Source organism: Poecilia reticulata, chromosome 14 (assembly GCF_904066995.2).
Source record: "Poecilia reticulata chromosome 14, P_reticulata-male-v2, whole genome shotgun sequence".
Taxonomy (NCBI): domain Eukaryota; kingdom Metazoa; phylum Chordata; class Actinopteri; order Cyprinodontiformes; family Poeciliidae; genus Poecilia; species Poecilia reticulata.
The window spans coordinates 16,414,028-16,440,623 of record NC_088843.1 but is presented as its reverse complement, the minus strand read 5'-3'; the positions used below and the strand labels follow the sequence as shown (position 1 = coordinate 16,440,623).

The following is a 26,596-nucleotide window of genomic DNA, read 5'->3' as shown; positions in this document are numbered from 1 at the left end:
CATCAACTTTCACACAACCCCCGTTTGCTGAACGTCATTGTTTAGAACGAAGCACTTGAGCAGGATAAGAGGAAACGGATTCTGTTGACTGCGTGTCAACAAACCCCATCTTCGCTTCTGATGGGCTGTTGTCAACAGCGCTCGTCGCAAATGCTTAAAAGTCTTACAACGTAAAGGCAGAAATCTCACAGGCATGGTAAGTGTTTGGCCAGAACCAATGAGTTAAATATTCAGCATTGTGTGGCAGCTTCTGCGAGCCACAGAGAAACATCCTGACGGAGCAGGGCGACGGATGCGGAGCTCCGGCTAATGTATGGTGATGGCTCCTGCACTGTGAACAGAAAGCCATGAATATAAAGTGTTGGTCTGGGCTCTCCGTTGTGCTGAGCCGACAGCTGCTGAGCTGAGGGATTGTTGCACAGCTGGACGGGACGGAGCCGTCGCACCGACCCGCTTCCCCTCGGCTGAAATATCTCTCAGCTATTTCTGATGGCCATCACCCTACTTTTAATCTCATTCTCCACATCGCCATAGTGCCGATAGCTGCCAGCTATCCACTGCTGCATCCTGGGAAAAGCAACCGCCCCTCAGACTAATGCTGTTTCTATGCAGATATGAGACGCTGGCTAATTCATAAGTCGGCTAATATATCTGTGAAATCCTTTCCAATGTACTTATTGCACTTCTGCACAACTTTCCTGTGCAAAAATGTTGGCTACAAGTTACAACCCCAGCCTTCAATGAGTTTTGTTAGGATTATGAAATGTGTGCAAAACGCTGTCTGGTTGAGACCTGACACTGGCCATGACTCAGTGACAGGAGGTTGATTAGTCGATGTGAAGATGGATGGAGCCTGAAAGGTGTCACAGATTTGACATTTGAGGGAATCTTCATGTGTTAAAATGGCCCACGCAAAATCCAGCACTGCAAAAACACAGAATTGTACCAAGTATTTTTGTACTACGTGAAATGAGGAAAAACTAATTGATAAGTAACTTTTCAGCAAGAAGTAGGAACTTGTTTTAAGTCAATAATTACTTAAATTTGATGAAGATGTATTAGGTAAACATGCAGATTATTTCATTTATGGCACTGGAAAAAATTTCATGTTATAAGTGAAATAACTAGTACTTTTTTAATATGAAAAATAAGGAATTATTTACTTAAAACAAGCTAATATATCTTGTTGAAAGGTTTCTTGCAAGTTAGTAAGTTTAATTGCACCACAAATACTCTGTATTTGTGTTTTTTGGATTTTGTGTTTGTGCAGTGAGACTTAAAACCATTTACAATCCATGGCAAGACTTGAAAATTGAGCTATTAAGAAAAGAAAATATTAAAGAGTTCAGTCTCTAGATGTGCAAAGCTAGTAGAGGCGTGCCCCAAAACTATTTCAAAAATAATTTGGCATTTTAAAAAATCCATCCATTTCCTTCTACTTCTCCAGTAAATGCTACATTATGTTGGTCTATTTCCAAACTTAAAGTTACAAGCGAGAATATGAAGAAGTCCCGGGGGAATTAATACTTTTGACATTTATATCTATCTCATGCAGGTTATCTTTAAAATTTTAAATTGGAGGGGGGAAAAAAAACACGTTTTCCTTAGATCTCTGCTTGATTGCAGCGCCGTGTTCTGGTCCTGCACAGTGAGCTGTTCAGAGTCAAACGGCCATCTAACGCAACAAGCATCTAAAGGAACCAGAATCAGGAGGGCTTCCTGTCTGCGTCAGCCAGAGAACAGGATAAACACAAACCCAACGCCTGCTAAAGGCAATGATGTGCAACTCTTTCAGGACGACTTCAAAGTTCCGCTCACACAGCTTACGCCTGAGTTATTCATGAACCTTCTTCAAACTTCACAGCTCCCAGGATGACCAAGTTGATTTATACTTTTCCCATTACATGAAACCTTAAAAAAAAAGAAGAAGTTCAGTGTATAATCTTGGTGCATAATATCACGTGTCCGTAAAACGTAGGATTAATGTGCTTCTTTCAAGCTTTTCTAAAAACAAAAAAAGCTTGAAGAGTCTGTTTTCAGTGAATGTATATTAAAAATTTTAGAAATGTCAATAGCCATATTGACATTTCTAAAAATGTCAATATGGCTATTGACATATTGACAATAGCCATATTGTGAATATGGCTATTGTCAATATGGCTATCAATAGCCATATTGCTATCAATAGCTTGATAACAATATGGCTATTTACATATAGACAATAGCCATATTGACAATATTGACAGTAGCCATATTGTTATCAATAGCTTGATAGCTAAGCATATCAAGCTATTGATATGCTTAGCGAAAGCCAATTTTTTCTTATATTCCCAAAATAACAGCTTTGAGCAACTTTTATTTGCCCAAAAGTTTGAGTGTACTTTAAGTGTTTAACACACACTGACGATTGGTTATATAGAAATTTTTAGTGAGAAGAATAATGACCTAAAATGTCCAAAATGCAACACATTAAGCCGAGTTATGGTCCTGTTGACGATTTAGTCTTATAAGCTCTGCACTGAACAGGTTGCTGTGGTAACACACACGTAATCTTAGAAAATAAAAATGTAGCTCAAGGTTGCACAGGTGGACTGTATTTACCAACAACTGTTCTATTTGCTATTCCTTTTACTCAGTGGAACTGCAATATAAATGAGCGTTTTTGGATTCTACGGCATCCACAACTCGCCTGAACTTTTTGAGATAATAGACAGAAATCTTCTTGTGTACCTCTGCAGTGGTTTTCATTATTCTGTGTGGATTGTGGAGAACTCCTCTCAGAATAAAACGTGATGCGCTGTGCAGGCCAGGGACAGCACTGGCTCATTATTTAGTTATTGGTCGATCAAGACGGAAATCTCTGGCATTTTTTTGTGGCTCTGTGTGGAAGCAGGAGATGTGGCGACTACCACGGAAACATCTGGCAAATATGTTAGACGATATTTCCCGATGCTTGAGCTGCAGTCACTGCTGCTGTTGCTTATGAGCTCCACATTCAAAACTGTAAATAATAGATAAATATGTAGTTGTTTTTTAACTTCTGTTCTTCATGCCTTCAGGTACACCGAGGAGGAGATCCGACAGAAAGTGAGCACATTCAGACAGATGCTGATGGACAAGGAGGGTGTTATCACCAGAGAGGGCTCTCACACACAACCCGTGTAAGTTACATTACGTTTAGCTTATTCTGAAGATGTGTCTTTTTGTTTCTTCTGTTTATTAGCTGCACATTTTTATTGTGAAAACGCAGGAAAATGTTGGACATTACAGAAGAATGAGTGCAGAAATGGTTAAAAAAAATCAAATCAGCAAATTTAGACGTGTTATTTGATCAGAGGGAATCAGAGGGCACGTCAAAATCTTTTACCTGTCTTTATAGTTGGACTTGGACGTTTTCATATGCTAATTGTGGATATGAATGTCATATTTAATTTGGTCTTTTAATGATACATTTGAGTCATTTTTATTCAGTGTGACTGAATTGTTTTACATAAATCTTTATTTGAACTGAACGGATTATTTTATTCTAGTAGAAAATATCAGCTGAATAATTTCACTGAACTCCGATCCAGAGCTCCACAGCATTCTGGGGGATGTAGGCAGAGGAACAGCTATAGCTGCTCAACTTCTCGTGATGAGCTAAAAACAATTGGTGGCATCAATTAACTCACTCACTCTTTGGTTACCTAGCAACAGCCTGCTGAGAAAATTGCGCAGCAGCAGTTTCAGGTTTCTCCTCCGCGCCTCATAACTGCTTAAAAAAACAAAAAACAATGGTGTGGAGTGAATACCGTTGATAAAACAGGAAAGATCCCACCACCAGTTTCTCAGTGTTTCAGATAATCAAAACAGTTAACCTGTCTAATAATCGATATCGACCGATTTAAAACTCTTGTATCGTTAGGAAGTTACTGAGCCACCAGGCACTTTTTTTTTATATCGATTAGCAAGCTTCTGATATAAGTATGTGATTGGATATTTGAACACTTCTTATTAAAAAATGGTGAAGCTCGTTTAATTTTTATGTTTTACAACTCGAGCTTTGCGCAGAAGGCTGAGAGGGAGCTGGTCTCATCTGGAGCAAAGGATTTTAGACGAAGACAGTCACAGTGTGTGCGTACTCTGAACACGCCGCAGAAAAAGGCTCCTCCGAATCACGAGTAACGGGAACAGCAGGGACGTAGGCATGGCGGCCTTCTGAGCCAGTTCATCACACATTCAGAGGCGGCGGAGCGGAGTCGACCTGACCGACCGTTTGTGAACTTATGACTGCTAATGAAGTTCATGCATCCCGTCTCTCAGACACGGCTAATGATTCTTCCCTCCTTTGCACCTCATCCGGTGTCTGACATTTACCTAGAAGATGCTGAGATGTGGAGCACTGCTGACGGAGTGGCTTTTGCTGCATGCAAAGTTACACAACGGTGAATATATTGACATTTATGGCCCAGCCAAAGCAAAAGTCAAAGACTGACAAAGGTATGTAGCATTCTGCCAGTTAGACTTGAGGTGAGTTTAGGTCGTAGGCGGCCACATCCAGAAATCGCTCATCTGCAAACAAAACCGATGGTAAGAAAATTTTCTTAAGAAAATGCGTGTCTCACTCTCATGAGATGAGCAGATACAAAATCGACAGAAAGACTTTGCAAATCCGTTACCAGGGTTCCAAAGGACTTATCAGGACAGAACATTTAAGTCCGGGAGTGTTCATATAATTTTATGCTGATCTCTTAAATGACCCTTAAGCCAAAAAGGCATTTTTATGTTTACCTAAAGAAAATAACTGCTTCATAAATCTCGGACCGTGTTTAAAGAGTTTGTTGACTGTCAAACGAATTTAAGTTTAAACTTTAAAAAGTAGATTTTGAAGCAGAGACGGTAATAATTTTTTTAAAAATCTGTTTTTTGTCGGTCAATCTAATCAACAGTCTTATTAGATGAGAACTACTTTGAATGAAATGTATCAAAGACAGGTGTGACATATCACAGTAATCGTTTAGGCTGATCTCACCAGAGGAAGCAACATGCCGATTGCAGCGTTTTAATATTCCAAGATCTCGTGCATCAAGGTTTCTTTGCACAGCCAACACCGGCTTGTTTACCCGTGACCCCTAGAGAGATTCCCAGATCATTTAGTTCTTACCGAGCAGAAAAAAATAATGCTACACATCAAAATATTTGTATGCAAAGTTCCTAAAAAACGAATCCCGACAACCTCACTGCTGAATACACTCTTGCTTTGAGTGCATTTCTGCTCAGTAGTAACAGTTATGTGGAGCCCATAATTTTTTTTCAGTGAGTTATACAACTGGGAGGAGGCGAGGGCCCCATAGAGTAGTTTACTACTGTTATACACCGGCTCATAAAAAACCCTGCTGTAGGGATAGATGTGCAGCCTCCTCCTTCATACTTACTACTGTCTGCATTGATTTTTCCGAAGACTGGATGGGAAGCGAGAGAATGAATGCCGTTGACTAACTCTGAGTTACGCACGAAATCTGTGCAATCTGTGCAGGATTAATGTAGAAGCTGACCCAGCATCGGCTTCGCAAAACAACTGTCGGATGAAATACTATAGAGAGAGACCGGATTTATTAGAAAACACAAACACGGCGTAGTAGATGTGACTTTACGGTTCAGCCGTTTTGCATAGTCCCTGCTAGCTAACGTAGCTCAGTACTTCAGATGTAGTTAAACAGATGAGCTTCAAATCACCGCAGGAGCCAGATCTAGCACCGCTCGAATGTGGAGGAATAACGAATCCGATTTCCACCACAAAATAATACACTGTAACTCTGGGCAGCAACGAGAACAGGACTGATCCTTCAGTGGCCGAGCGGCTGTCTGAGCGTGGATATGCACTTTGTGCTGCGGCCCTGAGGAGGGCCTCGGTCACAGTCCATCACTGCCAGGTCCCAGGGACAAAGGCTGAACCAGGAAACCTCCCGCCTCACCGCTGCAGCACCGAGCGCGGGGGACGCTCGTTCATCTGCCTAACAGGGCGGCTGTCTGGCTAGACAGATGTCTCCCGCATATTGGAGCCTGGCACCAATTAGGAGATTAAGAACAGGATGGGGAATTAGTTGATTCATCACTAATGACTGAGCACAAGGGGCACTAGATAGTTTAAATTGTTGTTAATTGCTTTTTTTGGCAGTGTGTTTCAGTGCTGCCTCCCTGGCCTAAAGCGGGAAGCCACACAGACGGCTTATTTCAGTTTGTAGAAGGACACAGTGACATATTGTGGAAGTTAATCCATCCTGCTGCAAATAATGACTTTTAGAGCTAATTATTCACTGGACAGAGAGACAGACCACATTGTAGTCCATACTTCACCTGATGTAGGTAGCTTAAGCTTTTTAAAGTTGGTAACACTTTGATGGGGTGTGCATAAGACTGACATGACACCTGTTATGAACATGAACGAGTCTTTATGAATGTGTATGAGTGTAGTCATGAAGTGTCATTCGGTAAATAATGACACTTTTCATACAAAGTTGCTCTAAAAGTTGCAGTAAAGGTTCATTAAAAGTGCCAATTTTGCATTTAGGTGTCATTATTTACAAAATCATGCAAAGTTGAGACTTTTAATACAACTTTTAAAACAACTTTACATTAAAAGTGTCATTATTTACCGAACGACACGTCATAACAGTCTTGAACATTCATAAGGACTGTCATGTTAATCTTATGCACACCCTGTCAAATAAAGTGTTACATTTTTTTTTTAAGTTTATAGCCTACCTGCAGTAAAAAAAAAAAAAAAAAAACTCTCTTAGCATCCTAATTTACAGGATTCATACAGGTGCGTGAAATCCTTGAAAATGCTTGCATTTCCATTTTCAAGGTTTGGAAAGTGCTTGATACTTTGTCGTAAAGTGCAGTCTAATGTTTGACTAAAACCTAAATCTGGAGAACATTATTTACAGTTGAAACCAGATATTTTCATACAACTAGTTTAAAGACACAGACACATTTATTTTTTTTTATCAGCGTCTGAAGTTAAATCACACTGAACATTTCTCATTTTAGGTCAGTTAGAATTGAAAATAATTATTTCTATTTGCTAAAAGCCAGAAAATTTATAGTAAGAATTTTTCTTAGAAACTGAAATTAAGTGTTGCTTATATTTTATATGTAAAAGTTATTGAAAACGGGAGATTTTTCAAAACATAAAATTTGTCATATTTTAGCATCCCTTGTCCCTGTTGTCACGAGACTAGATGACTTCTGATTTTATTTACATTCTGTAACATGTAACAGTAAATTGAATCTCTTTCTTAATTGATTTGTATTGTTTTTCATCTCTAAAGCGTATCATGAAAAGTGCTTGGATTTTACCGTGGGAAAAGTGTACAAATCCTGAATTTAGTTTAAATCCAGATGAGCTGGTCATGGAGGATGGTGTTATGGACCGGTCCAACAGAGTGAAGCCCAAAGTCGATTACCTGTTTTTAAAAACACAACTCATGGGCAAAGAGGGGAGCTGCTCCATTAACGAATCTATTGTGTAAAATCTTTTCTGCAAACAAACCATGTAAAGCATTTCTAATCAGAGTAATGATCTGGTAAAAAAAAAAGAAAGAGATGTACAACTCTAAAACATTATGGAGGTTTAAATGAATGGAGGTTTAATAAGACTGATATTGTTTTATTGATTTTTACTGTGCCTTACCTTTCTCCTCTGTAGTTAATGACCGGGAAAACTTGACATGCTCTGTTCTCGGTATACGTTTCACACAGGATGATCACTGTTGACGCGCTTCCCCCTATATATCCGCTCTGCTGGAAACAGACACCCGCCTGTCAATATAACATGTGCAGGGGTTCAATTTCAAGTTGCAAATCAGCAAATTACTTGGCAGCAACTGAAGGCATCGAGGCATCTTACACGTGGTGGAGTTCAAATCGAGCATCAGAATGGGAAAGAACCAGCCGACTGTGAACGAGTCCTGGTTGAAGGTGCCAGACAGGCTGATCTGAGTGTTTCAGAAACTGCTGATCTGCTGGGAGTTTCACGTACAGCCTGCTCTCAGGAGTGCAGAGGATGCTCGAGAAAGAGAAAATATCCAGCAAGAAGCAGGTCTGTGAATAAAAAAAAAAAAAGTCTCGCGGCTGTCAGAGGTCAGAGGAGAATTGGCAGACTTGTTTGAGATGATCGAATGGGAAAAGTAGCTCAAATATTCACGGTGGGAAACATTGAGTCTATTTCTGCTGTGATATTCAGATGGTCAGGTCACAATGTAGAAATGTGGAGTCATTGACTCTCCCTGCCTGAAATAAATGGAGTATTGGTGATATTTTATGAACACTGTGGACCCCTTGGTGCCATTTAAGTATTGTTTAAACTCCAAATCTTACCTGATTATTGTTGCTGACCATGTCCATCCTTTTCTGTCCATCTCCTGCTGGTTATGTCTGTCAGTGTAATGCATCGTGCTGCAAAGCTCAGTTAATCTCAAATGGTTTTTTTCGAACATGACAGTAAATTCTCTATGCTATAATTTTTGTGGGGAAAGAAATCAACTTTGTGTGCGTTCTCCCAGTTCTCCCACTGCTAACTAACCGCTCAATCAGAGACAACCAATCAGAGCCAGGAGGAGGATCTTAGTGCTGTCAATCACGCTTGTGTACACACTGCTCAGACCGACCCCTTTCTCTCTGCCATGCTACAGCTTGCTCACCCCAACAGATGCTAGTTAGAATGTGATGAACAGTTTTCCTGAAACGGTTAGTAATTTCTCCACCGTTAGTGTTTTTTACCAGCGCATACACAAGCATGATTGACAGCCCTAAAACCTTTCCTCCGTCACCGATTGGTTGTTTCGGGCTGCATTTCTGTGGACGACAATAATAACTCGGCGAGGAGATAGAGAAGAATGATTTCATTTTCACAGACTCTTGTATTAAACAGTCACACCATAGTAACAGTTCTAACAAGTATGCCAACAAAATGGTATTTTTTAATTTCATAAAAACTTTAAATGAATCTACATTCATTTAAACTCAATCATATATAAATTGTGGAACATCCTCATTTCCTACAGCTGGTTGCTTCCCTCACCCGTCTGTCTCAGTCTGTAGGTTTCGTTCTCATTTCCTATTAGCGAGATTTAAGCCAGACTGTCGTGGTAAAATAAGTTTTCTTTTTTTGTTTTGTTTTTTTGTTGTTTTTTAGCTGATTCACAGCATCCCTGCTGGGCCCATCCGTGCTCAGCCAATTAAGGGCTCTGCTGCCTCGTGTCTTCCTAACAAACCGCTCCTGCTTTCACCCTCTAGATATCCAACATCACATATTATCTAGATTTCTTTGCTTTCCATTCAGATCTGATATAGAGGTTTGTCTTATGGAGCACGTTTGATGTTGTCACCTAGGAATCGCTATCCTGTGCTTTATTAAATTGTTTCGGCGTGTCGCTTCAGCTCCTTCTCTTCATTACTCCACTCTTGTTTTATTCTCTCCCCCGCTGGTTGGGGCGGCAATTCTTCAAGGTGACGTTCGTGTCCTCATCCCTCTGATCTAGATAACTTGTACACATCCAGCCACTGAACGTATTAAAAAAGTCAATTATGTCTTTTTAATTACAATGTGACAAGACAGTGTCACAGAAATGGGTGTGTATCTTTTTTTTTTTTTAACGACTGCATTGACATGGTGAGGTCAGGTGGGGTCAATTACACCGGGGCATTAAAGGGAAAACAGGGCTATTGAGGCAGGAAGGATCAGGAAGGAGTTTGCAGCCATCTGTCAGAAAATACAATGCAGTGTGTCAGAAGAGTTGGAAGATATTAATCCCACAAGCTGGGGCGTAAATTGGAAAGCAGTGTTCTCGGATGTTGGGTCAGGGGAAATAAGAAATGTCCTAACAAAACTTCATCCGCAGTCAAAGAAATAAAATTTAAATTAATACGTTGCATAACAGGTTTATGTTGTTGGGACCTTTTTGCAACGGTAGAGTTATAAAGTGTCCTATTCATACCAGAGCCGCTTTTCACATTTTGTATAAGCAAAACTTTAACATGTTGTCTACATGTTACACACAACATAAAAATCTGAAAATAGCTAGACCATTAAAACATTAAAGATGTGTTGAATTAAACCATTGCAAGTGGATAGTTACAGTTTGTTAAAAGGTGAACCTCTCTTTTGCATACTCTTAACAGGTTTCCTTCTAGGACTGTCCTGCATTCATCTTTTTTACCCAGAACATTTGCCCCCAGCATGCTGCTGCCTCCACCATGCCTCACCCAGAGGACGGTTTGGCCAGGTTGATGTGCAGTCTTTGTTCTCCGTCACACATAAAGGGAATGAAATAAGGGTGTGAATGGGATTAAACTTAAAATAAACTACAGAATAAATTCGGATATAGTTCAATTTGCATTATTGGGGTGTTGATAGTTAGCTGGAGCTTTAACAAAATTGTATTACCCATAATTCCATGCGACTCCATTGAAATGCTCATATTATGAATAAATATTTGTTGCACACATTTTCTTTTGCACCTATGGAAAAATTAAAATGTCTTTTCTTTTTCATGTGTTTTTATCCTTAGTGTTAAAAGTCTGAGGCACCAACCACACACACTATGAGGCTGCTGGTATCATCTGACCCCTAATTAACTTCTCTAGACTTTAAATAGCCTGAACAGTGAGCAATATGTTATGATAAATATAGTGTACTTCGCCTGCTAATATTGCGTTGGTTTCTGGGAGGATTATCACAGTTTGCATGTTGCTGCACTTTCCTTTATCATTCAGTCTGCTCTCCGCTGACGAACATGTGAGTCATAAGTAAAATTAGCTTTTCTATTGTTTCCCCTTCTGTTGTGTCCACAATTGCTGCGAATACACAGCAAACTTCAGCGTCGGTTTAAAGCAGTAAGATGGTTTTTGGAAAGCTCACTTCATGATCCTTGACTGCTGTTCCTCCAGGGTGAACCACTTCCACTATCAGCCCGACGAGTACGAAGACGACCCAGACGCGGTCGGCTACGCAGACGGAGACTACGAACAGGACTACCACAGCGATGACAGGTGGGCTAATGAGGGAATATGAATTAAACCATTCCTACAAAAGATTTCAGAGAATTTCTTTGGAGAAAATGAAATGGAAAACCCAGCAGAAACATTCATTCAGCCTAATCCTGCAAAATGTTGCTGCCATCGGCCTGCACACAGAAAATAACAAGTTCAGTTTCTTATTAGCAATTTGCTTTCATTGCAGAGACGTAATGCGTTGTTATTGCAATTTGGCTGAATGAACTGAGGAAATGAGAAAAATTTACATTCGTTATGTCATCGCCAAGGCGCCAAAACAACACCAAATAACTATAATCTAATACTGAGAACTGAAAATGATTATAATAACAATCACTAGTAAATGCTTTTGCACCGCCTGACTCTGCCTCCTTTTTTTTTGTTGTTGTTTTTTTTTGTTTTCCCGTTCTCCGGCCAATTTAGAATGAAAAGGAAATCAACCAGCTCTCCATCCCCCCGCCCAAAGAAAAGGAAGAAGAAGAAGTCTGGCCGTCGAAGGAGTCGGTGAGTGGAAACAGCCCCTCCTAAAGACGCTTCCTCTTCCTGTTTCTTTTCCAGGCTTGCTGAAGGGATAATTACTCATGGTGCATTTACTCTCGATGGTTTTGTGGAATTAAATCCTAATCGTTTTCCTGTGAATATTGCAAATCAGTCATCAGATACCATAACCGTGGAGGTGGGGAACGATGGGACAAGTATGCGCATATCTCCCCTCTTTTTTTTTTTTTTTTTTGACAATGTCAGCCAAAAAGAAAGGGAGGAAAGAAGAATCTATCAGCAGCCTGAGACTCCGGTGTCATACCTGCCTCCCTCACCTTCTCTTCATCAACAGGTTTGGCAGCTCCTCGCCCACTCGCAGAGAGAAGAAGAAGAAGAGTGGGAAGAAGCACAAGCGAGACAGGTGAGCGTGTACAAAGTGTCATCAGTCACATCGCAAACAAACAAGAAAGCCTGGATTCATAAAGCGCTACGGCTGCATGTCTTTTTCCCTGAAGCTTGTTTGAGTTGCTGGTGTTGGTCGGAACCGGATCCGACCGGACAGATACTTCTTCCGACGACTTCTTCCTACGGGTTATGTCTCTTCTCCCCCCTTGGGAAGAATAAGTCTATTTTTTTCTAATGACTTCTGATAAATGAATGTCAATTCGTAAAACAATCACATGAGTTTTTTGCTTTTCTTTCATTTGTTATGACAAATTAGAGGCTCTGACAACACATTCGTTACGGTTTGGCTCACGGAACATAATGCATGAAAGGGAACCGTCATCGAAAAGTACTTGCAAATTAAATTTATTCTACAAGAAACAACAAGCGCTGAGGAGGAAGAAGAGGGAGGAAAATGTTGCCTGAAGACGACGAGGAGTCACTACATTTACAATCAACACCAGTTACATTCAGAAACGGGAACGCACAAAAAAGGGATTTCAGAGAAAAGACTCCAGGCTGCACCACATTTTTACCCCGACAACGATGTGAGCTGCAGAAATGCAGTTGCTTTCATCAGAAACCTAAATTATTCTCAGAGACGCATCTAAATAATTCTCTTTTCTTCTTACTTTTATCTTCCATCTTTTATATATTTTGGATCAGTGTGCAACTTGTCGCAGTATCAATTATTACTGAGGAAGGCGAGAGAGAGGAAGGGAGTAAAGCAGAGAAATTACCTGGGAAAAAAAATAAAAGCACACAGGGAAAAAAAAGGTTTGTGTTAAAAGACAGGCAGCTGTTTCCATGTTAGAATAATCAGTAATACAAAAAGGAGAAGAGAGGTAGATGGAAGATAAAAGATGGAAATGAGAAATGAAGGATTGAAACCACAATTCTGTGGCTGATTTCTGTTCTACGTTTTAGTAATTCTTTGATCAGCCAATGCTGATTTTGGCTCATTCTTATGTACAATGAGATGGATGCTGAATTTCAGAATGTGCATTTTCATCTTAACTCCCCAAATGTCCCTTGATTCTCAAAATTTTGGGAATATTTCCAAATCCAACATGTTCCATAATGGTTGAAACCTTTTGCTGTAGGGCATACAGCCTTAATGTTACCTGCTGAAAGTGCTGCTCTCTCACAGAGTGAACTGGAGACAGCTTGTAAAACAGGGTGTCCGCTCATCCTTAAAGACTTCAAAAGTCTTGAATTCATAGCTTTAAAAACTGTTAAATAAATTACAAAATGCAAGTTAACCTTAAATACGTTAATTAAAATTTTTTCATAAAAGAACTATTTAATCCCGTTTATGTCGGGGTTTTTTTATCTCACAGGACTTTAGGCAAACATTTGAGCTTTGCCCAGACATGTGCTAGCTGCCAATAAACCCTAGCTAGCTACACAGCTAGTTAGCTCTTCTGTGGGTGATGAGCTCAGCACTCGACAAGTGACAGTGAGAGACGAAAGTCACTGCCAGCCAGAGTGAAACCAAACACATGGCAATAACAAGGACAAAAATGGACGACACAAACAGACCCCAGAAATTTTATGTTTTCTCTAGGCTAAATTGTAATACAGCAAGATCCCCCAACCACTGCATTAAAAAGCTCTTGAAAAGTCTTAAATTTGACTTGCTGAAAGCTGCGGATACCCTCAAGGAGGAAAGACAGCAGCTTGAAGTCGGGAGACAAATGTGGAAAAACGGGATGAAAGGTAGGAGGCTGGGAGGGAGAAGAATACGGGGAGGCGTTCGTAAAGACATTAAGAGACGGAGACGGAGGGAGGGAAGAAACCGAAGAAGAGCAAGAGCTCATCAAGAGCAACTTGTGCAGCGCCTTGGGACATGGTAACAGCAATAAGCAATTGCAGAGAGGCCTCCTCCACCCGGCTTCATTCCCCGCCTGACTCAGGGGGGGCAGTGGGGCTAAATGTGTTGCTCTAATAACCCAGCCTGTACGGGGGGCGCACAACACAAGAAAAATGAGCCTTTCTATAAATTGCTGAGCTGCTCCGCTGTGCTTTCCCACATCTCATCCATTCATACACGCCTTCCCCCAAACCCGCCCGTCCCCGCCGTTGTCCTCATTCCCTCTCCTCTCTTTCGTCCTCGCTCCAAGGATGCTCTGCATTGCAGGTGATGTTGATGTATGAATAATGTATCGGACAAACGGAGCCAGAGCAACATGCCTTGTTCCCCCCACCCCCACCATCAGGCTTCCTATTTTGAGGCCATCAGATATGCATGAGGAGAGGACCTCAGAGTCCTGTCCTGGTAGAGCCCTGCTGCTTTCTTATGAGCAACAGCTTCACTCTCACACCGTTCAGCGTTTCAGTGTTTGAGGAAGAAACCGACCCGAGGAAAGCCGGTCTGGTCCTCAGAGCTTCACATCAGCCACATATGTTACTGTGACAGCTTTATTACTGCCGTTTCAGCAAGTCGGCGCGCTTCATGCCGCATGCTGGAGGTGAGCCGGGTGATACTAAGGGGAAAAAAATAAAAATAAAAAATCAGACCTGCCCGACTAATCACCATGGTAACTGCAATGAAGGGAGGTGAGGCCGGTGTGTCAGTCTTAATGCTGAGGACAGAAGAACGGCCAGCCCAGGCTTTATTTAAACCCTTCACACCCGACTGTGGCTAAAATGTGAAGAAACGAACTGCAGCAGCTGTGGTGTTAAAACATCTGAGGCTTCACACACCAAACACCTGGATGGGTTCTGTCCCAGTTTGCAAGGAAAAGAATTCTGAAAGAATTCAGTTCCTAAATAAACATCTACATTCAGACGTCCAAGTGGATTTATATTTGCTATCGTACACTTTAAGCTTTTCAATCCTTTGTTTTATTATAACAAATGTTCAGTGTTTGTTCAAATAAAAATCTTTTCCTCGCTGTGTCCATAAGTACAGGTGCAAGTCTTCTAACAGCAGTTTGTCTCTCTCCTTCCTTGCGAAATATCTCATTGGCAACTACTGTCGCCATGGCGACGGTGTGGTCAGAGTGATGTGAAGTGCAAGGATTTTGCACACAACCCAAAAAGTTCAGTCTACACTTTACATAAAATCAAGAAAAAAAAATGAGACCTGAGTGTCTCCAGTCAGAGGCTTCTTCAAGTTTGCTGTATTACAGACTGCTACAAAAGATCCTTCCTGCCCACAACCGTCAACCACTTGCAGTAACTCTTCGAAGAATGTGAATTTATATGAATTTGAAATTTATTACTGGATATAAATGAACACCAAACTTGTCGAAATTTATCCAGGAACCGATTCCAAAAGGCGGGTTTGGAATCCCAGCTGAACCACCTGCAATAGTGTGTCACATTTTACTATTATTGGAATCGATAATATATCGAGTTTTGTTTTTGCAGGTCAGCATCTGACTCCAGGAAAAAGAGAAGATACAGGTACAGTAAAAAACCACCTGGCCACCTTAGCAGTCTGCTGCATTAGCATTCATCAACGCAGTCTTCTTCAGATAATGTTTCTCTCATTAATTACCATTTGTTCACATGGTAATGAAAGGGAAGTGATGTATTGTTTTTAAATCTACATGGCATCCTTTCCTTCTGTCTCACTTTTGTTTCAGGTCAGGCAGCCAGAAGAACAAGCACAAAGATAAGAACAAACAGAAAAAGAGGTGAGCCACACAGGGACTTTACTCACTGAACACCTTGTTTTCTTCTTCTTTTCCACAATTTCGCACACAAACAAACACTGAAGTAGAACGAGTGCTAACTAATTTAGTAACCTATTAATCGTCAACTGGAGAATTCAGACTCAAAATAGGCCATTTTCTGAAAAAGCATTTTTAGCAGCAATGAAGTCAGAAGTGTTCAACATAACATTTTGCATTTAAGATGAAAACACTTTTGTATGTAAATATGTTTTATAGTTTTACCTTTACCTGATTCATATCTTTTCTTTCCATCTTCTGAGTAAAACAACATTGGACGCGTTTAGCTCTGCATGAAGCATTTCGGAAACTACGAGTTTGATGACTGAGTGTGTGTGTGTGTGCGTGTGTGTGTGTGTGTGTGTGTGTGTGTGTGTGTGTGTGTGTGTGTGTGTGTGTGTGTGTGTGTGTGAATTGTTGTGTGTGTGTGTGTCTCCATGATGTACGCATGCTTACATGTTCCGCTGTGTGTGTGTGTGTGTGTGCTTGTGTGTGTGTGTGTGTGTGTGTGTGTGTGTGTGTGTGTGTGTGTGTGTGTGCGTGTGTGTGTGCGTGTGTGTGTGTGTGTGTGTGGCGTGTTTGTCCATCTGCTGTCGTCCATCAGGTCGCCAGGTGAGACCCCCAGCAGGGGTTCGCAGCGTCAGGGCAGCTGCTGCAGCTCCCGAAGCATCTCCCTGTCCTCCACTCGGAGCACCTCTAAATCCCCCTCCAGGTAGACTCTTTAACACACACACACGTGCGTGTGTGCACGCTCCTTTTGTACGCACTGTGAAATCGGTCTGACTGGGCGGTTGCCCTGGTGACCGACGGTGTCTCTCTCTCTCTCGCTCTTTCTTTCCCTCGGGGGAAAGATTAGGAGACAAATTGGGCTCCTCGACGTGTCTTTTAATAATGCGCTTTGAATGGTTGCAATATCTCACTCCGCATTCCTGCTTGATGAAAAAGTATTCAGTGTCAGTCACGTTGTTACTCAGCCCATGTTGGACTGAATGGTTCACTCTCTTCTTTGACCGTATTCCAATTAAAAATGTCTTCATCTAATTTTTTCCCCCTTTTCTCAGGTTCTGCTTTAGTTTCCTTCACAAAAGTTCATTCAAATATGTTCTGCTCTTAGTGTCAAAGTAAGTTTTTGCCTCTGTTTTTTTTTTTTCTATTTCTACTGACTCTGCTAGAGTGTCCTAAAGTTTGTTGGAGTTCTCCTTTATCTGACAATATAAAAAAAGAGTCCTGTTTAATGTTAAGTATTTTTTTAGCTTTACTTCTTGACGATCTGAGCGTTTTCTCTATTATTTGTTTTCATTGTTTTCAGAGCTCCTTGTTCTCTGGTTTTAAATTTAAAAGCTCCAACCATTTAAATGTGAAGCACAATAAGTGCATTAAAAGCTTGCGGAGCAGCTGATGTCTGCCAGAAGGCTTTTACAATTAAGATCTTTATAGTGTCTGCGTGTGGAGGATAGTTTCTTTTTAAATACTGCTAGAATTTAACACTGATAAGCTGCATAATTATGATTACAAGAAGTTCTGGAGCTGAACGCCACATAAATATGAATCAGGTAGAAGAAATTCCCCTGTGATGTTCCAGAAACATTAGCAAACCTGCTCTAGCAGCCCTTTCTGCTCTACATTTACAGTAACATCGCCTCTCATTGCCTCCAATTCCAGCTTTAAGCTGACATAGATCACCTCTTTGATTTTGACAAAAAACCTTTTAAAATCCGCTTGATAATCGATCTTGCAAAATCCGTACATCTCTGGCAAGAACACTTCATACTCTGGATGCTCAGTGCTGCATGTTTGAAACTCGGTGTGAGCCGTCATTATGTCCTGTTATTTTCACATGAACGGATGCAAACTGGGCCCTCGGTTTGTCTGGGGTTGACAGACAAACCCACTGTGTCATGACCAGGCTTGTATTAACTAACTACATTTACTTGAGAAACGTTTTGGAAAAATGTACAAACCAGGACAGAGTTAATTAATTAGAGTTCTGGGATTAGCGCTTGTTAAATGCGACAAGCGACATTCCCTTCTGCATGTTCTGTTTCAGAAAGTGTGTATTTTTGCACCACCCATTCACACAGTTTTTTGTTAATGCTTCCAAAAACAATTCAAACACCTTCTGCACTTTGCACTAGGAAAGTTTGCGCTTCGCTATGCAGCCTTGGGAAATAACTATTTTTAAAGTTCAGCTCTCGGGGTACGTTCGCACCATCCCCGTTTAGTTCGCTTCAGTCGAACTCTGGTTGGTTTGTCTGGACTCCAGTCCGTTTGGGAGGTGTGTGGATGGGCAGTTAAACTCTGATGTGGACCCAAGCAAGCAAATTCTGGTCTGCCTAAAAGCGTAGGTCTCACTTCGGTTGAAGTAACTCTGCTGCATGTGTGAATGCCAAGTGGACCGGAAACCGCTCCAAGAGTAGGAAGCGAACTGTAGCACATGGCATTCTGGGTAAATACAATCAAAACGAACGCATGTGTCTGGCACTAGCGAAGAAATGGCTCGTGGTCTTTTACCAAAGACAAAAAAAAAATCCTACAACTGCTAAAATCTGACTCCTGACATTTTGTGAAGCAGGAAGTTGTGATCGTCTCTTCTTAGCAGTTTTTGCATCTTTCCTTCTGTGGTTCTTGGAGCAGCGCCACCACAGGCGAGGGAGTACCTGCTCATTCAAGGAGTTCGGTTTGTTTGACTTAGCGCAGTGAGAAAGTGAACCGCAGCAGCTGAGCGTGTAACAAATGTTGCAGTTTTGGTCCCTAATTGAACCAAGTCTACCAGACTTACCCCACACAAATATTTTACATGCTTTAATTCATTTATATTTTCGCCCAGAAGTGAAAAGCAGTTTGTAAACCAGCCTGTGCTTTTGTTTTCTCTTCCAGACTGACCTCCAAGCACAGGACGGACGGACAGAAGGTGTCGGCCGCGTCACCGGCTCCGAACAATCCCGCCAAGTGGCACAACGGGGACCACACCCGGCGGAGCCGCAACGGCAAGGCGGCCAGATTCACACACGCCGAGGGCGAGAAAGGGAATGATGTATGTAATCTCTTCTACTTTGACCCCACACCCCCCACCCCAACCTCCACCCACCACACCTTCAGTGGTCTCTGCCACAGTCTCTGCAAAGCGCTCGACTTGCTCTCCCGCGTTGGTTCACATCAGCTCTCGTCAGCTAGACGCGAGGATTAGGAAGATTTAGCTGTGAACTTTTCTCAGGTTTTTCTGGGATGTAAACAAGGTCTGGAGATTATTAACACAAATATTTTTGACATGTAGAAGGCCCTATGTGTGAAACTTGCTGCTCCTGCTGCTTTGTTTCTTTCACTTCTCTGTCATCATGTTGTTTTTTTTATTGATTTTTTTGTCTCTTTGGTAGATTTTGGTTTTTTTTTTTGTTTGCTTGTTTGTTTCTATGTCGGTGTTCTGCCAGTGACACAGTAAGGGAGCAAAGATGGAAGATTCCTAGGCTTTTCGTCAGTACACAAGTGTACGACACCCTGGATGGTAAATTTAAACACGCACGAATCGTACCAAATAAACAGGTGACTAATAATCTCTAAATTAAGCAGCTGCTGTCTTAACAAATATTGGAGGAAAATAAACAAGTTAAACATTTGCTGTGTCACATTTTAATGGTTGAAAATGCAACGCTGTTTCAAAAAAAAAAACTGATAATGCAGAATGGGACAGTAAATCATTTTTACAATTAGTTGTTTTTATGGTTTATATGTTTTATAGACAGATATCAGTTTTTTTTCCTCTCATAAATGAATCATTTCGCCGTTGTTTTTACTTCAGGGAACAGCAAACACATCCATGAGGGGTACTGCTTCTGCTGTGGGACCCAAACCCAGATAAATACTAAATAAAACATGCAGATCTCCAAGAATAAGGAGAGTGTGCAAAAAATAAAATTATGTGACGGAGAAGGACGAGGAGAGATGGGAGGAAACGTAACTACAGATCAGCTGACATAAACTCTCTTTGCACCGAGTCTTTAACTTCTCTAAATGCAATGAGGCTTTTATTTGAAATGCGCTTTCAGACAAATTGTTGAACAATTACAAGGAGATAATAAAACTTTGCTGTTTAAAAGTACCAAGAAAAGCAAAACAATAGGTATGAAATGAAGGCCAAGTGGACAAGTGGGTCTTTAAATTAATAATTATTGACACAAAATAGTTTTTAAACATTGCCTATGGCTACATTTCACTTGAGGGTAGTCATAGCTACTCTGAATGCCGGGTTCTGTCATTGGATGTATTGAGAAAGATATGAGAATTTAGTTTAACGTTCGAGACAAGAAAAGCAGCCCAGCATACCAACTCTTTTAGAAACAGAGCCAAGCCACAACAGTAAAACATGGTGTGGGTGGTGGGATGGTCTGGGACGCGTCACTGTCTCACGATCTGGACAGTTTGCTGTAATTGATGACATTCATTCATGAAAACCTTCCAAGATGGCTGAAGGAAATCAGTCCACAAAGAGGAGTGAGTTGAAGTCCCTCATATTGATGTAAAAAACTATTTGCTAAAGCGTCGTGGTGAATGTTTGCAGTAGTTTCTCAATCATTTATAACATAAATATATGATTACTTTTGATTTTTGATATCAAACCTTGTTTGTCTGATGATGAAACAGCAGAAATCTGCAGGAGGAAAAATACATTTTGCATTTTCTATTCAAATATGACACAGTAAATGCAAAGCTAGTGTGAAACAAACTTGTGTTTATGGGTCCTATGTATTTTTTTTATTTATAACAAAACAAATATGCACAGAATGCTCCTAAAGCGTAAAGAGTCACGTATCAGACAACCGGTCCTTGTTTGTTTCCTCCAATGAGCTCTAAACTCCTGCGTTCATTTCTGAAACCTCCTCCCTCCTATAAACGGATCATTAAAGCTGCAGCAGGCTCCCAGGAGACGTGGGAATGAATTTAAAAGGCCTCAGTCGCAGGGGGGATCCAACAGCAGCTGATTGTGAAATACCATTTCTTTGATGAAAATGTCTCTAAATTTGGCTGCACGCACTGTAAACACTTCCTCCTGAGAACTGAAATCCCCGTTTTTCTACTCCAGCTTGCATGTGTCTAAAAGGTCTCATCTGATCCCTGTTCCCCCCCCCTTTTTTTCCTCTCTCTGCTTGTTTCATTCATTGCTGTTTTTATGTTTTCTTCCCCCTTATTGGTTTACATAATATTTGCCCGTGAATAAATGCCCAAATCTCTCTTGTCTTGTCTATGTAAAAAGCGCTCATATGCTTTGGAACTGGATCAAGTAGGTTAACTGGGTACGTGTCATAGTTTCTTCTTGTCAATGCAGTTGTCTTTTTTCTAAAGGAGATAGTTCCTCTTCTCTTCCAGGCATCCGACAGCTCCGCCAGGCGTTAAACACATGCTCCTCCTTACCGCTACTGCACCTCACCATTTCAGTGTGCACGTTTCCAAAAGGTGGCAGGAGCCGGTCGCTTTCTAACTCGTGCGTTGAAAAGTCTCTAAAGAAGTGGGGATGGAGTAAAAGAGGAGCATGTGATTTGGTCACGATTTTTCTGGCAGCATCTTTAATAGATAATCTGATGCTGCCACTATGTAACACAGCCGAGAGTTAGAAGAGTTTAAAAAAAGCTACAGTGTCTGACTGAGACGACAGATTCTTGATCTAACCGATGTTTGATTTTCTTTTCAATTTTTTTTATTTTTTTATTTCTGAAGCTGTGTGATTCTTTGGTTTTCTATCAGCACAGTTTGTGTCCCTTTGGAGCCGTCTAGCCACCATGCAGGAGGCAGAACTTGAAGCAGCAGCTAACAAATAGAACCACACATCAGTCACTCCTCCCTTTATGACAAACCTAAAACATGTTCAAATAAGAGATTTTGCAGCAAAAAGTAAGGAATACACTTGAAAATTTCTCATATTTTGTCACATTACAACTTCTAATGCATTTTATTAGAATTTGGCCCGATCAGGTAACAGAAACCTTTACACTGCAAAGAGGCATTTTTACCATCAGATGTTTTGAAAAAGAAAACTTCTCATTTTTGATAAATAAATAGAGTTAGAGGACTTAAAATAAAATGAAAACCAACATAAGGCGATTGCAAAAGTAAGACAGATACATTGTCTTATATAGGATGTTATATTGGAAAACGATGTGGGGAAAAAAAGTCAAGGGACCAAAATACAGCTGAGAACTTGTGGTTTGACTTCAAATTTGAGCTATTTTGCAAAAACGAACGTGCAAAAGTGCCACTGTCTATGTGTGCAAAGCTGGTTTCATATAGGAGCCAAAGGTAAATAGAAAGATGGATGGGTAGATGCACAAAAATAAGTTTTGTTGCTACAACGTTTTTGAAACGCTTGCAAAGTGGAAATAAGACAAATCATTAGGCAAAATTGATTCTTTTTGTTTAAAACTCTGCAGCTGGTGGTTCAGGCAGACATGCAGCCCATAATCTGGTGAAATATGACATCACATCAAGGACGACCTTAACAGAAAACATGCAAGCAGATTGGCTTTTTTTTATTTTTTATTTTTAGCTTGGTAGATGAAATGTGAGCCTCACATTGTCCTCCTACGGAAGCTGGGTGTGTGACACTTTTCCAGCCACAGGGGGGCGCTAGAGGGTTAATTTCTGATCAGAGCTGCAGACTGAACCCACAGAGATTCACAAATAATTTATAACTTTCTAAAAAGTACTTTATGACACAGCGTTTTCAAAGGCAACACTTTTGCTCCTGCTTGTCCCCGTTTCCCCACGGCGGTCTGCCTCCTGCATGGTGGACGGACGGGTCTGAAAAGGAGCCACTTCTGTTTTCCCTCCTTATTAAGGAGTATCCAAAAAAAAACAATAAATAAATAAATCGACAGCCTCAAATAACTTTGGCATCTAACACCTTTATTAACACGAGTGATGTTAAAAAGGGACCCGAGCCATTTGAGGTGTAAGCTTTGGAGAGCAGATTGCTCTTTGCTGCTGCAGTCCTGCTTATAGTTTTAAACATATTAAATGCTAAAAAGGGTTTTTGTAATGGAGCTGGGCCAGCATCTAAAACGTCCTGCTCTGGCTCACTGCTGCTGCTGCTGGAGAAGCCCCCAGGGCCAAAATGTGACTGGGGTCCCTTTGAAATGTGCTGACTCTTTAGTTTGTCCATCTTAGCAGTGACTTCCTCCTCCAACACTCTCTGCCTTCTTCCTCCTCCACCTCCACCTCCTCCTCCTCCTCCTCCTCATCCTCTGCTACCTGTTCATCTGCGTCCAGCGTGACTCACGTCTCACTCTCGTTATTTTTCTTCCCACATCTTTCACATCAGCCAGCTCAGCATGCCCTCCTCCTCTTCCTCCTCCTCTTTCACCTCCTCCTCCCTCGCTCCACTAATCTAATTAACTCTGTCCCTCTATCCTCCCCTGTTTTGATACAAATATGGCTGCATTTGTACAAGCGAAAAAGACAGCAAATCATGTAGTCTCTAGTTTCATTCTTTGTTTCTGATTTTAGTTTGCTTTTGAATTCCGTCTGGATTCTTCTTTTTTATTTTATTTTTTTTTCCCCCTCTATTTTCTTTTGACTTTTTGTTTTGTTTTATTCCTCCTCAGTCTCTGGACTCAAATATGTAGCTGTGATACTAAAAGAGGTCATTGTCTTTTTCCCATTTCGCTGCGGAGAACATTCCTTTCTCCCTTTTTTTTTTCTTTTTTTCTTTCTTTCCTTTTTTTGTTGATATTGCATACGTGTCACTGGTTGAAATGGAAGGTAGGTAACGCTTTGCCTACGCACGTGATCTTTATGCAGATGAGAATGTGACAAGCACCCTAGCCTGAGTGACGTCAATGTTTCTCTCTCTCTTTCTCTTCCTCTTTCTTTCTGTTGTTGACCAATGATCTCTAACTAAATCAGTCTGACTTCATCAATTATGATTTGACTCGTGAGAGATTGGATTACATAGAGCTCTGGTTTTTCTCTTTACTCCTTAGCCTCATTCAGACGTCCACTATCCCGCTCTTATCTTCCAGGTCCCATTACTTTACTTTACTTTTCTTTCTGTTTTTGGTAGAATGCATTCTGTTTGTCTGGCATTTCTCTGTTTGTTGGTGAGTTAGTACATTCGTCTGATGAGTTCCTCCATATTTATTTATTTATTTTTATTTTTATTTCTTTTCCGACAGTTTCTGACCGCCATCACAATCACCAGTGGTTGCATATTTTCTGACTTACGCCGCTTAGTTGTCTTCTCTCCCGTGGAAAAACGTCTTCTCTTTCTGCAGCAATCAGTCGGTGCTTTTTGTCCTTTCTTTAGTTTTACCGAGCTGTTCAGCCCGTTGATAATGCATGCTGAAGATCCTGCTAAATTTGCTTTATATGAAACACACTTTGGAGGTTTGCTCTCTTTCTATCTTTTGTTTATTCTTTTTTTCTTAATAGCAGAGTGCATTAAGAGTTGTAGCTCCTAAGCCCTCGTGAATCTCTAATCTAGGCTTTATTGTTGCTGAAAGCTTAAAATACAAGACACTGTTTAAAGGATAATGTCGACATCGACGTTTTGTTTTGTTTCCTCCTACCAACAAATCCTTTGAAAAGACCAAAGCTAATGTTTGTGTTTCTTAGTTGGTCCCTATGGAGCCTCAGATGCATTCAGCCCTTAAAGAAGCTCCAGATTGTTTATTGTTTTTCAAAGCCATAATAGTCCTTGTTGGTAAAATATTTTTTTCCTGCAAAGTACATTTTAAGAAAAATCTTTTAAAAACTCATAGTATTGTTTGGGATTCATCTTCACCTGGGTATGGGGTTGAATTTTATCGCGATATTTTGTGGCATTATTGCGATTACAATAAAAATTAAGATTTAAAAAAAAAATCTAATGGCTGTGACCTCATAGCACCGCAAACACAAATACTGTCTCTGAACAAAAGCTTCAAATTCAAAACAGGCTTTTTCAGGACACCAGTTACTTGGAGAAGAGTTATTTATGTCATTTTTGTTCAAATTTTATTTGAGAAAGGTCTTTTGTTACCAGATGACTTCAATCTGGTTATTAAGTAACTGATATGAACATTAATATTTTACTTGTAAAATAATATTGAGGGCAGTGGGAAAAAAAATCTGTAGTTAAATACAGGATCTGACTTTCATGAACTACCTTCACAGAGTTTCAAGCTACAGACAAGCTGACGTTGGCATCAGTGCTGAAGCCTGATATTAGCATCTCTATTGTAAACACTACAAACACCAAAACAACCAAAACATCATCAGAGTTTCTAGAGAAGAAAGTTCCAGATGTGTCTGATGGAAAGAACCGTTGTTCATAAGGTAACACGAATAAACAGCAGCTAATAGGTGCTTTAGTTTGGACATATGTCTTTCAGACTCGTTTGACATGATGGATTATTTGTTCGTTTTGGTCCTTTCAATGGGTTTGTTCACATAAAAACAAACAACAAAAAAAAGCTTTCCCACATTTTGTCATATTACAAACTTCAGTGTATTATACGAATGTTTGGGTCTATCAAAGTGTATGACTGTACAGTAGAAGGGGAAGCAAGCAAAAAAAAAAAATATTTGCCATTGAAAATTTCAGAATGGCCGCCACAGTTGTCACAGATAAATACTTTGTGTCAAATTATGCATAACTGGACCCATAAAAAATAATTATGTTGTTATTTTTGTTGCTAGACAACTTTTCAAGACGGACACCGTGGTTGTCCTGGAATTAGATGAATGTGTTTGGTGTCAAACCGCGTATAGCTATGCACATTTTGAACCATAGAAATTAAATATATTTTATTGCTCATTGTTTGATTTATGGTTACAGTAAAGAATATTATACATTTGCACTGAAATAAGTAGCTGATATTGCTAGTGGTGGTCACAGCTAACCTACAAGAAACGTAGCTCTGCTAACGCTAATCAGCTAAACATATAAGAAACAAGTGGAAGCTAATGCTAACCATGAAGATGACTGTCGCTCAGTAACTTCATTAATTTAAAGTTGTATGAATATGACGGCCAAAGTCAAAAACATATAGTGTTGCATAAAGTTCATCCAAGTTGTGAAAATGGGTAACATCTTTATGCCAATAATTACTTTAAAAGGTTAAAAGAACGGCAGCCATTTTGAAAAACAGCTGTCATCCTGAAATCGAAGAGGAAAACATGAAAAACACACGAGCATACAAACTGTTATGCTTGTTTCTGCATTTGTAATATTTTAAAGTAATATGCTGCACTGCGTGGCTAAGACCTGCTCATCTTCTCAAGCTACAAACGCAGAGAAAGTAGAGAAACAGACAAGCAGTTTTCAATAAGTCATGTAGGAAACACCATAAACATGTTGATCTGATCAGCCAACGAAAATCATTTTATGTTGCACTACTTGGTGTTAGCCTGTCTCATAAAGCCCAAATATGAACTGTTTTTGTTTGTGATATGGCACAATGTGGAAAGGACTTTGGATACTTTTGCAGGACTTTCTGTAATAAAACCAGCCTTACCCTTGCAAACAGTGGTCTATAATTGTAACTGTATTTTTTATTTTAAGAACTGCTTTTCATTGAAAAAGGTTACATTTCTACTCTTCTATCACTACAATGGAGGTTTGCCAGCTCCAGCAATCTTGGATGAAATGCTCCGTAGCTTTATGCTGGAGCAGCTCTCTGGAAATAAAGACGGCTGTTTTTGTAAGAATCAAAGTCCTGGATTAAGGGGCTCCATGACCCTCAGATGCTGAAGTAGGTAACATCCAAACATTCCGGGTCCTCTGCAGACAGAGAGAGAGAGAGTCTTATTTCACCTTTGAACCAGGCGGCTGCTGCGTGACTTTAGGAAAGCGCCCGGGTCCGGAGGATTTACGCTCTGTGTGAGGGACTCCCTGCACATTGTGGTTTCTCCTCTTTGCTTTTCAGTTCTTTTCTCTTGATTTCCATGCATTGTCTCATGAGTCACTGGCAGGGAAGGGTTTTGTG

General features: G+C 40.5%; 1 protein-coding gene across 3 annotated transcripts in view; it reads left to right on the top strand.

Annotated features, from left to right (window-relative positions):
- Positions 1–26,596, top strand: part of srrm3 (serine/arginine repetitive matrix 3) — a 97,260-nt gene that overhangs the window by 63,585 nt on the left and 7,079 nt on the right. For all 3 annotated transcript variants that reach the window (XR_535402.3, XM_008428135.3, XM_008428133.3), the window contains exons 3-10: positions 3,060–3,161; positions 10,933–11,034; positions 11,461–11,541; positions 11,870–11,938; positions 15,337–15,372; positions 15,555–15,605; positions 16,246–16,353; positions 18,519–18,675. Coding sequence is in view for 2 of the 3 variants with exons in the window: in XM_008428135.3 (XP_008426357.1) it covers positions 3,060–3,161; positions 10,933–11,034; positions 11,461–11,541; positions 11,870–11,938; positions 15,337–15,372; positions 15,555–15,605; positions 16,246–16,353; positions 18,519–18,675 (706 nt within the window). In the remaining variant the exon portion in view is untranslated. The remainder of the gene's footprint in view (positions 1–3,059; positions 3,162–10,932; positions 11,035–11,460; positions 11,542–11,869; positions 11,939–15,336; positions 15,373–15,554; positions 15,606–16,245; positions 16,354–18,518; positions 18,676–26,596) is intronic.